General features: G+C 36.3%; 1 protein-coding gene across 4 annotated transcripts in view; it reads left to right on the top strand.

Moving 5' to 3' along the window:
* Positions 1-14222, top strand: part of DOCK4 (dedicator of cytokinesis 4) — a 223559-nt gene that overhangs the window by 148076 nt on the left and 61261 nt on the right. For all 4 annotated transcript variants that reach the window (XM_054280760.1, XM_054280777.1, XM_054280769.1 and 1 more), the window contains exons 18-25: positions 3017-3114; positions 3214-3297; positions 3397-3497; positions 3837-3918; positions 4700-4870; positions 6173-6365; positions 9684-9811; positions 11990-12124. In XM_054280760.1, the coding sequence (XP_054136735.1) occupies positions 3017-3114; positions 3214-3297; positions 3397-3497; positions 3837-3918; positions 4700-4870; positions 6173-6365; positions 9684-9811; positions 11990-12124 (992 nt within the window). The remainder of the gene's footprint in view (positions 1-3016; positions 3115-3213; positions 3298-3396; positions 3498-3836; positions 3919-4699; positions 4871-6172; positions 6366-9683; positions 9812-11989; positions 12125-14222) is intronic.

Below are 14222 nucleotides of genomic sequence, written 5' to 3' on the forward strand. Positions count from 1 at the left end.
GAAATTCAGTCTTTTCCTCCTGAAGTGTAGTAGTGTCATAACAAGTCAATTTCTGATGTCTCAGGACTTATATGAGAGAGATGGAAAATCATCCCAAACCACTTCCTTAAGCTCATGATTCTAAACTTTCAATTAAATGTAACTCTTTGGATTTAAATTACATGCTTTGAGAGGGAACATGTTTTATTTGGTAGGGATTACAGGTGTAGTCTGTTTTAAATATATAGGCCTTGATTATTTTGAAGATAATGCATTGGAAATATTTTTGTTCTTCAGCAAAATTACTCATCACCAGTGACTTTTTCCCTTTTCCAAAACTATGATTTCCTAGTGGAGCTATTCTGGGAACAGTTTTATATTCTCATGTCTCTTACTACATTACACACTGCTATCCGTTCCCCTTGTGATTCACGTCAGATTTTCTATTCATGTCATTTATGCTTGGGCTATTTGCTAATGTTATCTTAGAATGTCTTTCCTCCTTAGCACATCCCTTGAAATAAATCCTTTGAAGTGAGTGTCTTACGTTTGCTTTCTTTTTCTTTTTAAATCCCCCAACAAATCCCTAATATTGAGTGTTAACCATTTTCTTCCAAGTTCCTCCAGCAAACCTGTAAAGAAGTGTTTTTCCTGCTCTGAACTTACAGCTTGAGCTAATCTTGCTACTCGTCAACTTGAGTGAGGCTTAAAGTGTGGAAGGACATTTAATTATCTGAAAGACAAACGTAGTTCGCTGGATTTGTAAATCTTGTTCCTTAAAAGTTCCTGCCAGAAAGAATAATAAGAGCTCTATTTTGTCCTTGATCTTTGGGATGTGTCTCTGATGCATGTGTGGGACTCTTCAACACTCAGTGCAATTCAAGTATGTCTTTTTTCCATGCCAACACAGCTTGAAGTAAAGCAAAAATATAACACATAAATGCATCAAAACAGTCTGTGTCCATCAAAAGCAATTAAGGCAGTAAAATATTTGTGGAATTTTATGTTGGTTATTTGCCATTAACATCTATGGCAAAATCTGAATGTAAGTGGAGATTTTTTTGTGTTAATAAAGTAAAAATTATTACTTCATTTTTTGTGGGATAGAGGAACTTCCCTGGAGCAAACCAGGAAAGAGATGACACAAAGATGGGTGTTGTTCAAGTATTACTTGAGTGTGAAAACAGTCCGTGTTAGAAAGCAGCCAAAAAGATGCTGAACCAAGAGGAAAACTTGCTATTAACTTGTTACTTTAATAACTATTGATAACTCTTCAGAAACCCTGGCTCCTTCTGACACAGTGCAGGGCAGTGATCAGCTAGATTGTAGCTTAAAGTGGTGGAAGGGTTGGATGGTGATTAAGGTTTTCTGCTTCAAACCACTAGGCACTGAGAATTTCTGAAAAGCTGGTCAGTGAAGCGTGGCAGTAGTAAACTTTTATATAAAAGAGATTTGGAATTTATTTAATTTAACAGTCAAAAATACATGTAGCTTTTACTGAATACAGCTTGAAAGGAGCTCTGCAGATGTGTCTGAGTTCAGCAAGGAAAAACTGCTGAAAAACCAAGCCAAGTTTGCAAAACTATTTTAGGATATTGAATGGTATTGAACAAGAAATAAATTCTCAATCTTATAGCAAGATGGGCTTTTTAGTACCTCTGTGAAGCAATAACATGTGTTCAAACACTACTAAATGTAGAACTTACATTTAAGATATGTGGAAGGGCAGATACATTCATTGGGCCATCCGTCCATGATGAATTTTATGGGAGTATTTACAAGAAACCATGGACCAAAAATCAACACGTAACTAATTCAGATGTGCTGTAAGATGAGTTTATCAAAGACAAATAATGCCAGAATGAACTTCTTAATCTTTCTTTTCCAATTTTTTTATTTACTGTCAGGAGGAAATGCAGCAGTTCAGCAATGCAGCACATAAGAAAACATATAGATTAGAAATAAGAATTTTCAAACAGGCAAGTAAAAGTTAAAATGGAAGCAGAAAGTTGCACTATAGTGAAAGGAATTTCCTTCCTGAGCAGATGGAAAATACTACTAGATATGAAAAAATCTCTGGGATTTATCTGTTTTAAAGGACTGGAAGGATGTGGAGATGAGAGTGACATCACTAAAATCTGAGAAAATTTTCTGCTAGCATGTTGTTGAAAGGTCTCATCAGTTGAGAGGGACTATGATACAGCAAAGTATTGTAACTTTGATTTAAATAATTAATAAGAAAGAGTAGAAATTAGATTGACTCTAATGGTAGAAAAGGCAGGATATCCTAGTGGAGACTCCTGGGGATTCTTCTTTATCCAGGGAGCTGAATGGTGCTGAACAGGAGAAGCATCATATTGGTGACATGAATATGTCTATCTAAAAGGCACTCAAGTTCTAGAATGTACATGTCAGGTGTTTACAAGAGATGTGTGAGCTTGCTAATGGTATAGAAAATGATGTAATCTTATCTATAATGTAGTTATTTTGGTTAAGGAAGCTGAAGGACAAGGAATTAAAACTGGAGGGAGTTTGGACATACTCAGGTATTTTTTAGCTCAGAATAGTTTATTTTCCAGAAGAGATTTTTTACTTGTTAATCAAGTGGGATCTTAGAGGTATCGTGTTTGAGCTCTAAAAAGCCATAGAAACATGAGTGCTTCAAATACAGTCAAGGTAGCAATTAGGAGATTGTTTCTGGCTTTCAGAGAGTACCTCTGGAAGGCAGCCTTCAATGGGATGAGAGAGGGCAAATAACTGCTTTATTTAAGATAGTATCTGGATGAGATTGCATGATGGAGTGGCCACAGGAGAGTGATTTTAGTGACCCAGTACCATGTTCTTATGTTTGTATTGGTGGAGCAATTACAGAATGGAATGAAAATGTGTTCTTGGAAAGATCATATTATAGCAAATCTGAAGGTGTTTTCTTTTGTTTTAATGATGCCAGATTTTTCTGAGTGGACTGTAATAGTAAAATTTAAAATATGAAATACTGCTTTGCTTCCAACTTTAATCTTGCATTTTGTTTTTGCAGGAGATATGCTTGACCTTCTGAAATGGAGAACCCACCCAGACAAAATTGCAGGTTGCCTCTCAAAATTAAAAGAAATTGATGGTTCAGAAATAGTGAAGGTATATACCTTTTCATCCTTTTAGATGATACGAAGGAAATAATGTATTTCTATGTCACAGAAGCATCTTGTTAATAACACTCTTATTCTCTCCCAAAAGTTTCTTCAAGATACGCTAGACACTTTATTTGGTATTTTAGATGAAAATTCTCAAAAATATGGATCAAAAGTATTTGATTGCTTGGTAAGTTTCATTTTGTGATCATGCTTAACACTAGCTAAAAGCCAAGTAAAACAAAAAAAAAAGGTGTTGGTTTTTTTTTCCTTTCTCTCTCACATTTAGGTTCATATAATAAATTTGCTGCAGGACAGCAAGTTTCACCACTTCAAGCCAGTAATGGACACTTACATTGAAAGTCATTTTGCAGGAGCACTTGCATACAGGTGAAGTGTGTACTTTTTCTATCTGATTTAATACTGACAGCTTTTGCTATACTAAAAGAATCAATCATTAGGTTAAGGAAATAGTGTATCCTTGTTAAAATCATTCTACTGTTTACTTAGTGCTGGTATTATTTGCCATTCATCAGAGATCTATTAGGTGCTCTTCAGCAGACTTAAAACTAAGTGTACTATTGAGTCTGTGGTGATCAGTGAAATCTAGTGATCTATTTTTTATTTTGCCAGTGTTTCTCATATGACAGCTTTTGGTTTGCATTTTATGTGCAAAGTTAACCCTTCTCCCGCTTCTGTGTTGTAATGCTTTCTGATGTGCTATTATAGAGATCTTATAAAAGTACTGAAGTGGCATATTGATCGAGTCACTGAGGTGGAGCTTCATGATCACATACAGGAAGTACTAAAGGTAATAAATATTATTGAATTATATATTTGAATGATGTATTCATACAGCACATGTGGGTTTAACTTAGGGAATGAAGCAGAATATATATAAATGATGGAAGAGTAGTACTAATTCTATGGAGCTGCAGACTTTCAGTGCAGTCAGTTTATGTCAGCAAGCTGACCATTGAGGCTCACTAGTCTGTGCATCTCTATGTTCCTTACTGAATGAGGCAGAGGAATCAAATATAGGTTACACTGGCAATCCATGGCATGAATCTAAATGCTGACTTAGTGGTTCAGTCCTGACACCAGGGAATTCTACTGATTGTGGTGGTTGTGGTTGTTCTTGTTGCCTTGGTTTGTGCTATCAGAAGAGCATAACATGCCATCAGGCTGAGTTATACAACACAACAATCACACGTACTACAATTTGGAAATAAAGTATCAATGTGGTACCCTTCTGTGTTTTCTATGCTGCTGTGAACTTTGGTGTCTTGCCACTAAGAGAGGGCAGTGTTTTGAATTTGCATTCCAACAGTTTTGCAACTTAATTTAAGCTTTTTTTGGAGGGGGGGAGGGTGGGAGGAGAAAGTGGTGTTGAGTTTTTGCTTGTTTGTTTTGGTTTGGTTTTTTAAATTAAAATTTTGTTGGTGTTCCAATAGAGAGATTTATCAAAATTCACTAATGGCCTCCTGTTTCAGATTATTTTCTTTATTTGAATGATATAATCATTACATGTGCTCTGTTTGGAGATAAGCACGTTCATTTTTGTGAGTTACCTCTGATTTTGGCATTTATAGGCACAAGAATATATCTTTAAATACATAGTTCAATCAAGAAGATTATTCTCTATTGCTACTGGTGGACAAAATGAGGAAGAATTTCGCTGCTGTATTCAAGAGCTCCTTATGTCAGTGCGCTTCTTCCTGTCCCAGGAGAGCAAAGGGACCAGTGCTTTATCCCAGCTACAAGTAAGTGTTATGGCTTCTTGGCATTTTCCACATCCAGTGTGAAAAATGTGTGCCTGTTCAGAAAGAAAATGTATTTTTGCTAGAACAAAGTGACATTTTCAACTTTCCATCCTACAGTGTGAAATTTTCATACCAGCACCTTCTAAATATGCTTGGAATAGATAATCCTAAAGCTGACATTTTATATTGAATTATAATAATTATGTTGATGGATACAAATAAAACATTTTATCTGTTTGGGTTTTTACCAAAGAATTTGAGCCATACAAAAGACTACTATCAGAGTTGTCATGCTTTACAGAAAATTTTTAAGTCTTGATGAACCATATGGTTTAATACTCACATGATATCTTCATTTCACTTGTGACTACAAAAATGGGCTTGTGCTGCAGTGTAGAGGCAAAACACAGGAGACAGCACTGTATATTAAATATATAAATATATAAATATATCATCCTCTTCCCACGTTTCTGTAAACAGAGATGGTTAAGATCCTGTTAAGAATTAATGTTTTCCAAATTTCTGTAGAAAACTCTTCCACCAAGAAAATGACAAATCAGAGAGAACAGAGTTAGGAAGGTAGTTCTTCCATCTCATATCATGTAAGCAGCTGGAGTCAAAAGACAACAAAAGAATACAAATAACCACATTTAGAATTGTTTTTAACTCGTTAGCCTGTTCTGCCACCAGTGTGTGTGTGCAACTTTTCACAAACAGTAGGATTTAGAGTAGTAGAAGGGAATGTCAGTTTTAGCTTCTTTCCTCTGGCATTGTTCTCCTTATTTTTACAATGTTTTGTTTTTAAATTCATCAATGACTTTCTGACCCATTTTAAAGATTGTTGAAGGGAACCAGGACTACCAGTGCTGCCTCACTCCAAAATAAAAATGTTCAGTATTTGAAAAATGGAAGATACAGAGGCTGTTATACTACTTACCTTAAAACAAAGTAAACCAAACCACACAAATTTTTTTTGTATCATATCAGCTAGATTCTGCCATCCTTTTAAAATTTTTCTCTCATAGAGGCATAAGTGTATTTAAAGAATAAATATTTTTTGCTCTGAGTTGAATTTGCACTTTGTCCTGGGAGGAATTAACAATCATTAAATATTACTTAAAGGAAGTAGTCACAAGTGTAAGTCTGTTAATGAACGTGAGGCTATTCATTCTGAAAATAAAACAATTTTAAAGCTATTACCTACCCTGGAAGCCAGGCATTTCTCTAGAGTTACTTAAATTTCTATAGTTTATTAAATTCTATAAATGTCAAAACTGTTCTGACTGTCCATTTTCACCCTAGGCTGTGTTTCTCAGCTCATTCCCATCAGTGTACTCAGAACTTCTGAAGCTCTTTGATGTGAGAGAAGTGGCAAATTTGGTTCACGATGCCTTGGGCAGCCTGCCAACAGTCATGCATGGGGATGAGTCCCTTCAAGCTGTTAAACTGCAGAGCATTGGGAAAACTGTGGAGAGTCACCTGTACACTAACCCAGGTGAGGTTATCTGGGCTGCCTGCAGAGGAGGAGCTCACACTGTGTGCTTTGTACCTGGGCCAGCAGGTGCTGAGGGAAATAGTGTTCAATGTTTCCAAGCAGGCTGGAGCTTTGACCATCTGTTTAGGTACAGTAGTTGAAAATAATATCATCCTTCTGAAAGTAATCTTTAAAATATACTAGACTGAAGAAAATATGTCTCTGCAGAGGCTTTACCACTATATGGAAATTAGGGAGGAAAGATGTGCTGTGTATTAAATGTTCATGTTGCATAGGGAAGTCACAAGGATTGCCCAGAGTCTAAGAATGCCCTCTTTCTAATTATGCCAAGCACATACTTGAAAAGCTCTGTGTCATGATTTTTTCCTTGTCTTTCTGTATAATATTTGTAAAGGGCAAATATTAGCATTTAAAACAGTCAGCTAATTTGACTTCCTGCATAGAAGAAAAATTAGGACAGTGAGTGATGGCTCAGAGTTCTGATTATTGCACCATTCCTTGCACTCATTATTTTTTCTATATCCAGTGGCTGACACTGCAGCTGACAATTAGCAGGAAAAAGAGTAACTCAGACAAATATTCTCCAAACTTTCTCACCCAGTCCTTGGTGAATCCAAAGGTGAATGAGCCAGCTCTCCTTTTCTGTAATACCACTACATATCTTCACCTAAACAGATCAAGACAATGGGGTATTTAGATTCTGGGCTTGTGAGGAATATATCTAAAGCTGTGATATATGTGGTGGTTGTTTGAATAACTGGCATAATTGCCTCCCATATATAGTTGCAAGTCATTGTAAGATGCTTTTTGCTAGTCCATTTGGTCTGGTAAAACAGAGTTTCTGATCATTTTATGAAGCTTTTTTAAAAATGGGATACTTGAAACAGTTGAATGAGGATGCTCAATTTTGCCTGAGATGCCTCAGGCCATGTTGTGTGTAAGAGTTGGCTATTTACAAGCCAAGTGTTGCTACATGTAGACTTTTGGGACCTTTTCAAAATGTAGTTCATGATGCTGCACTTATGTGTAAGCAATTCACAGACTAGATGGCACCTCAGGTGAGGTGCCAAATGCGGTGTGGGCTCATCAGGAATCTATTTAGAGTTAACCAAGAAGAAACACCTTAGCACAGGGCTGCTCCTGATTTCTTCTGAGCTTCTACACTGAGGGATTTGAGTTGTAGCTGGAAGAGAGGATCTGTGGCCCAAACAATAGTGCTCATACACGAAATGTGTGAAAGAGCCACTACTACTGCTCTGTGATAGCTGTAACATTGAGTAGTGATTGGATTGAGCTTTCTGTCACCTGCTTTCCAGCACAGTACCCCAGCCACAGAGTCGCAGACTGGTTTACAGTGAACCCTTCATCTGGTCCCTTGATGATGGATTGCCAGATAGTCAAGAATTCCATATGTGTAAGGCCTAAGAGAATGCAGGGAAAAGGAGCCATCCCCTCTAATCCAGGGGCTCAGTCTTTTTCATACAAATAGAAAAGTCCTGTTCTATTGCTTCAGCTGAAAGCATTACCTCTGTTTTTTCATCCAGCAGGAATCAATAAGCAGATTTAGCAGTGGGGATCAGAAGGTGGCACTTTTCTAACCACAGGTCTGCAGATTGGCAATTTCCCTGCCCTGTTACCCTTTGAACCCTAGAAGTCTTGCAGTGGATGGGTCACTGGCAGCTGTGCACATTTGACATCTCAGAACACCGGGGACAACCCTTGGCTAAGCCAGGTGCTGAGGCAGAGAAAAAGAATATGCTGCCTTGGTTTCTCTGAGAAACTTCCCACCATTTGTGGTGCTGCAGGCAGATAGGAACTCTCAGGGCAGTCCTGATGAACACCTGCTGAGGCACTTGCAGAAATAAGCAGTCACTGGAGAAAGGCTATTTATTGCCAAGTGTTGGGCTTCTCTACCACTGGTTTTCAACTGACTGATGGTTATTTGCTTACTGCCTTATAGCCTTTGATCATTATTTTCTTTAGCAGGAAGATACAGAGGTATACCTGAATAAATAATAAGCATGAAACACCCATTTAGAAAGAGCAAGCAAGCTTTTATTTAAAAAATACGAATATACTTAAATAGTGTGTACAAATGGGCTTGTCCATGTGATTTGTCTTTTATTATAAAGATGACTAGACAATGAAAACAAGGGGATAGTAAAGCATGACAAGATTAGTGCTGTGTTTCAGTAAGCAAGAGAAACATTAAAGAAATAAAATCTCAGAATAAATATATCTTCTTCCTCATTGAAAAAGTAGAGGAAATAATTGAAGGGGAGAAAGTGTTTATAGAAAGTGTAATCCACAAACAATTACTGCATGGCAAAATTGTTTTAAAAGAGTAATTTTCCAGCTAGAGAAATAAATTTTTAGCATATAATTGCATTAATGAACAAAGAGAGTAGATGAATATATATCTATAATGCAGCTTATAATCATTAAAATTTTAGTAGAGGAAATTATTCAAGTACATTTCTATTGGAATAGAAATTCTTAATGATGGAAAATATTTTAAAACAACAACAAAATGAAAACAGGTCATATCCTTGCCATTTATCAAGTTGTGAATAGGTGTTAAAAGAGTTATCACAAGCATAAGTATTAGGGTTCTTCCCATTTAATATTTTCTTTAATCATAATAAAAAGAGGCAGAAATAAGTAGCATGTTAATTATGTTCTTGCATAATTTTCACAAAATCAGGACAGCAAATAACACCAAAGAGCTGTATTTAGAAAATGAAAGAGTGGAAAAGCAAATTATTTTATGTAAAAATCAATAGTCTAAGTTGCTCATACTCAGTAGGAGTGAGGAATCTGTAAAAGTAAAAATTCTGAAAGAAATCTGAAAATACTGGTGCTGGCTGTAAAGTAGAACTTTTTTGTAGAGTAACATAAGTTCCTGCTGAAGTCTGTCAGAACCTTGGCATATAAATGGATCCTGTCACATGGCAGGAACACTAGAGCATAATTTCTCATTGTTATGATTAGAGACGTTACTGTTCTACTTTTTTTTTTAGTTAAGTTTGGATGACAGTTCAAGAAATACTTGAAATTTCTTTTATATGTAGTATATTCCACACAGTGGTGTTTTTCTTCATCCGTGATATAACAGAGTGACTTTCAGCATATTGTTTACTCTTCAAACATTTGCTCATGATTGTGAAGTAAAAGCTTCTCCTTATCAAACCTTTTTGTTAAAGCTGGCAAAAGCTTCTGCTTATCAGAAATAAGACTGAAGACATATTTGATAGATGTATTAAAATTAAATTACTCTATGAGAAGCTCCTATCCATGAAATTTTTCATTTTTTTCCAGATTCTCGATGCATTCTTCTTCCAGTTGTTTTGCATCATCTCCACATGCATTTACAAGAGCAGAAGGACCTTATAATGTGTGCCCGTATCCTCAGCAACATATTTTGCCTCATCAAGAAGAACAGCTCAGTGAGTAAACACCATGTCACATCCACTTGAACTTCTTTATATGGCTCAGTGACATTTAATGACACAAGCTGGACCTTGCCCAAGAGCATTTTAAGGGATTCTCTGTGTAATGAATCTACATAAACGTGCCATTTTGACTTTTTCATGACCCTTTTCATTCCATGCATGAGTATTTTAATTGTATCACATAGTGTTCTGACAAGCTTTTGCGCTTCTTGAGCGTTGTGTTGGAAAGAAAGAAATGTCTGCTTTCTTTAGGGGCATTTTTTATTGTGGGCTGTGTATTCTTAGGGGACACTGGGCTGATCTAGATTAAGAGATTGATATAAGCATTGCAAGGGAGATTGCTCTTGGTGCTAGTTGATAAACTTTATGGCCAGTTTCTGAAGTTTGTGAATTAATGTGTGAAAGCTGCCTATGCGAGCTTGCTCAGGCAGGTGTATTGCAAATGGGAAGGTGATGATATGTTCTGACAGACAGCAGGATACAAGGCAATTAAAACCAAGCATTGCCTGTAATTAGTGCAATACATGCATGTCAAGGGCAGCATACATTACCTTGTCATGCTTAGTGAGAGCTCCTTTATGTGCTTCTTCATTTCATACCATTTTCAGCAATTAAAGTTGCTCTGTCAGGGATTTGATAAGGATGTGGCTTGTACCTTTGGCACTGCAACAACATATTCCTTCCAGCTGCTCCTGGATAAGTATAAAATCTCATCACAACACAAAGTGATAGATACTAAACCAGAGTTGTGGTTTTGGCCTGGGACAAAACTTTACATATCTGGTCTGCATTTCACGAGATCTTCCATTTGGAGTCACCAATCCAGAGATGTACACAATTACAAGTGGATATCTACATAAGAGTCTCCCAAATATTCAGGATATGCAGATACTATTTTTAGTATTCTTTGAGTAATTGAAATTATTAAGAACTTGGTGACTTTGGCATGGTTTTTTGGTACATCAGTACAGAATTTCAGTCCTTCCATTATAATCAAGATGATTTTGAGATTAAGGGAACAAGTGAATTTGCAGTAAGGCAGCTTTGAAAATTAAGGCTGTTGCTCATTCCAAAAGTAGTTTGTAGTAGTAAAGAGAAGGGTCCTCATGGTGGATGCAGTTCCTAAATATACTGTGTACTGTCTGTTGTCATAAAAAGTCACTTTAGCAGGTCTTTGATGCTAGATGAAGAGATAGAGAACATGGCTTGATACTAGATTCAGCTTAAGTCTAAAAAGGAATTTTGAGTGTTGTTACAAATCATATGCTTTAGGGTGTCTAGGAAGCAAAAATAAACAAAAGAAAAAACCCAAATCACTCCTACACCTCAATGTCAGCAAAGCTGATCTATTTGTTTGTCAGTTGAGTTTTAGCTTGGTTGTGTGCATTTGATTATTAAGTGTTTCTTTCTGTGAAGAAAGGTCATGGTAAACAATGGATAAAATTGCTCAGATTAAGATGGTGGTTTCTGCTGCAGTGGAGACTTAAACATTGAAGCAGGGAAAGCATATTTCCATCTGAATTAAAAAGGAGAACTACAACTTGACTTTATCCAGTGTTTTTATGCTGGTAACTGAGGTATTCACGGTCTCTTTTGGCAGTGAACACTTTGATTCCTTTGTTTTGATGTTGTGTACAAGCAGTTGTGGGCTCACATAAATGACTGATTTGTTTGTGCTGCTCAGCTGCTGGGGAGCAGCGTAGCTAGGCCTTACTGATGAAGCATGTCCTGAAGGTTGAGCACCATCTGCTTATTTCTGCTGATAGTTTCAAAGTGTAAAACAGGATTTTGCTTTTTGGATTTTAAGCCTTTCTTGGCAATTTCCCCAGAAGATATATAAGTGTTACCTATAAAAATCTTGCCCAAAAAGTTTTTGTATATTGTTTACTGCTTTCTTCTAAATGTCAAGTGAAGAAAATAGAGCTATGGTAATTTGATGAATATTTACATATTCAAAATCATCCCCGTAACTGTGATGCAATTAATGGAAAACTGTTAGGAAAAAAAGAATAGAATTAAACAATATCTAACAACAATTGGACGGTAGTCCTTGTTTCTTGAATGTAGCATTCATAGTGAAAGTGTAATTGGTTTCTATGACTCCGTCAGAGGAATTGTAATTGTGGTCATATTTCTGTTTTAAAATCTTAAATGTTTTATTTCTTATTTAAGGAAAAATCAGTCCTGGAAGAAATTGATGTGATTGTAAACAGTCTGCTAGATATTCTGTTAAGGACCATACTAGAGATCACCAGCCGACCACAACCATCAGGCTCTGCTATGCGCCTCCAGTTTCAAGATGTGACTGTAAGTTTCTTGCAATGAAAGAGCTCACAATTGTCACTGGTTGGACTGCTAGACTTGTGAATATATTGTCTTTATATTGTAATTCACAGTGTTAGATTTTGTGTATAAAAGAGAGAATGAGGAGGACAATGAAAACCTTTCTTGTATTCTATTAATTTTTAGTGAATATAGTAATTTTTTTCATTAAGTTTATTTATAGGTTGTGACCAAAAAAAACCCAAAACAAAGCAAAAAAACAAGCCCAAAAGATAACATTTCTTTTGAAACTTTCAGGTTAGTAATGATTTCAGTATGTTCCTTTTGTTTGCAATATAATAGCTTTCTGAAACTCTCCTTCAATTTGAATTCCTGAAAATAGAAGAGTACCAATCAATAATAGTTCCTAAAATGCATACATTTTTTCATTATGAAACAACTCTAAAGATGCCTGCAGAATCTGTGATAACTTGTACTAATCTAAATTTATTATTGAGAGGCATTTTGTTGTTCTCTGGGCTGAGCATTTGAGCTTTGTTTTTGTCACATGAAGCTGAGCATACAGGATAGATTTAGAAGATTAGCAAATGATGTTTTGGTGAACCTGCTATAACAACTCATGGGAATTAGAAGATTGAATTACAGGCATTTACAGAAAATTTTGTGATGAGCGTTGATCAAATAAAATGAAATGTTATTTTGCTTTGTTTGCAGCAAGGTTTTCACTTTGCTTTTTAAGGGAAAATTGGTTTTAATATAGCCAGGGATGTGACTCCAAGAAAATGTGAGGGGTTAGCATTTCGTGCAGAAAACATGCTATGCTGAGTGATTTACCATCCCATGCATTTATTAATTAATTGCTCAGTGTTTACACTGTAATAGTTTTTGTTAATGAATAGAGAGTTGCTTTTCAAACCACAATTTCCTCTGAGATCAAACATTTCAAAAGCATTTAACAACTGCAGAAAAAAAAAATGTGTTGCCATGTTGTTTTGGTTTTTTTTGCTTGTTTTCTATTTTACTTTAGACCCACAGAGAACAAACTGTATATGGAGTATTTTATGGAGCTGACCAAGCTCTGTAATGCTTAATCACTGTGGTTCAACAGCAATAAGCATATAAGAGTTTGAGAGGTTTTTTCTTTAAATTACAAAAATTGCAAATGTATGCCATGTGGCATATCAGGCCACCACAAGGAAATCTGAGCTAAAGAAAGGGTGATAGTGTTAGACTGTTACTGTAGCAAAGCTCTGATTTTATTGGCTTGTTATGAGATATCCCCTTGCTTGCAGATTAAGTTTTCATTAAACAACATGACTGGGTAATTCTTTTACACTATCAAAAAATTAGACTCTGAAAGTGCTTTCAAGTTGCAAAATTTTCTTTTATGCATGAGAAAAGCCATGTTATTGTCACTGCAAGCTCTCAAAGAATACTTAATGTGGAAGTGACTCACAGCACAGCATAAGGCAATTATATACATTTATGTAGAAATATCATGCAGTATGGGCTTCTGGCAGCACATGGAGCCAGATTCTTGGAACTATTTGTAGAGCATGTATGATAAAGTACTCAATGTGAGTACAGAAGTAGAGTCTGTTCCAGTATATTGCCATTATTTCAAACTGCATGTGTCATAAAAAATTCCTTGTGTGACGTGCCATGAGAGCACACTTAATAAAATACCCTAGATTTGAATGAGACATAGTCTTCCTGGTGGAAGTAGTCCCAAACCCATCTGAGTGTGGTCTCCTAGGCCCATGTGTCACTGTTTTTCTTCACCAAGAAACAGCATCAGATCAGGCAGCTCTGGGCTTTGTGCTGCTGTGACTCCACCACTTGTTTCAAGCAGCTTTGGTAGCTGGATGCCATTTAATTTTCAGTCAGCAGCCTTGTTCAGTGGTAACCTGCAAGGTGGGTGTGATGCTTTAAACTGAGCACGAAGCAGACGTGGCTTCAGGGTGACAGTGTTGCGGATGTTGCATTGGCAAACGTGGAATTTAATGCAATGGTGAAAGGGAAATTTCTACTTTGTTTTGTCACTGAATAAGACCTTTGAACTTCCTTCAGAAAAAATGCATTTGCATATAAAGAATTAGCAGAAAGCAGTCCAATTAAAGTG

This window comes from Melozone crissalis, unplaced genomic scaffold, assembly GCF_028551555.1.
Source record: "Melozone crissalis strain CALT ecotype California unplaced genomic scaffold, PUWL_Pcris_2 ptg000004l_1, whole genome shotgun sequence".
NCBI classification, from domain to species: domain Eukaryota; kingdom Metazoa; phylum Chordata; class Aves; order Passeriformes; family Passerellidae; genus Melozone; species Melozone crissalis.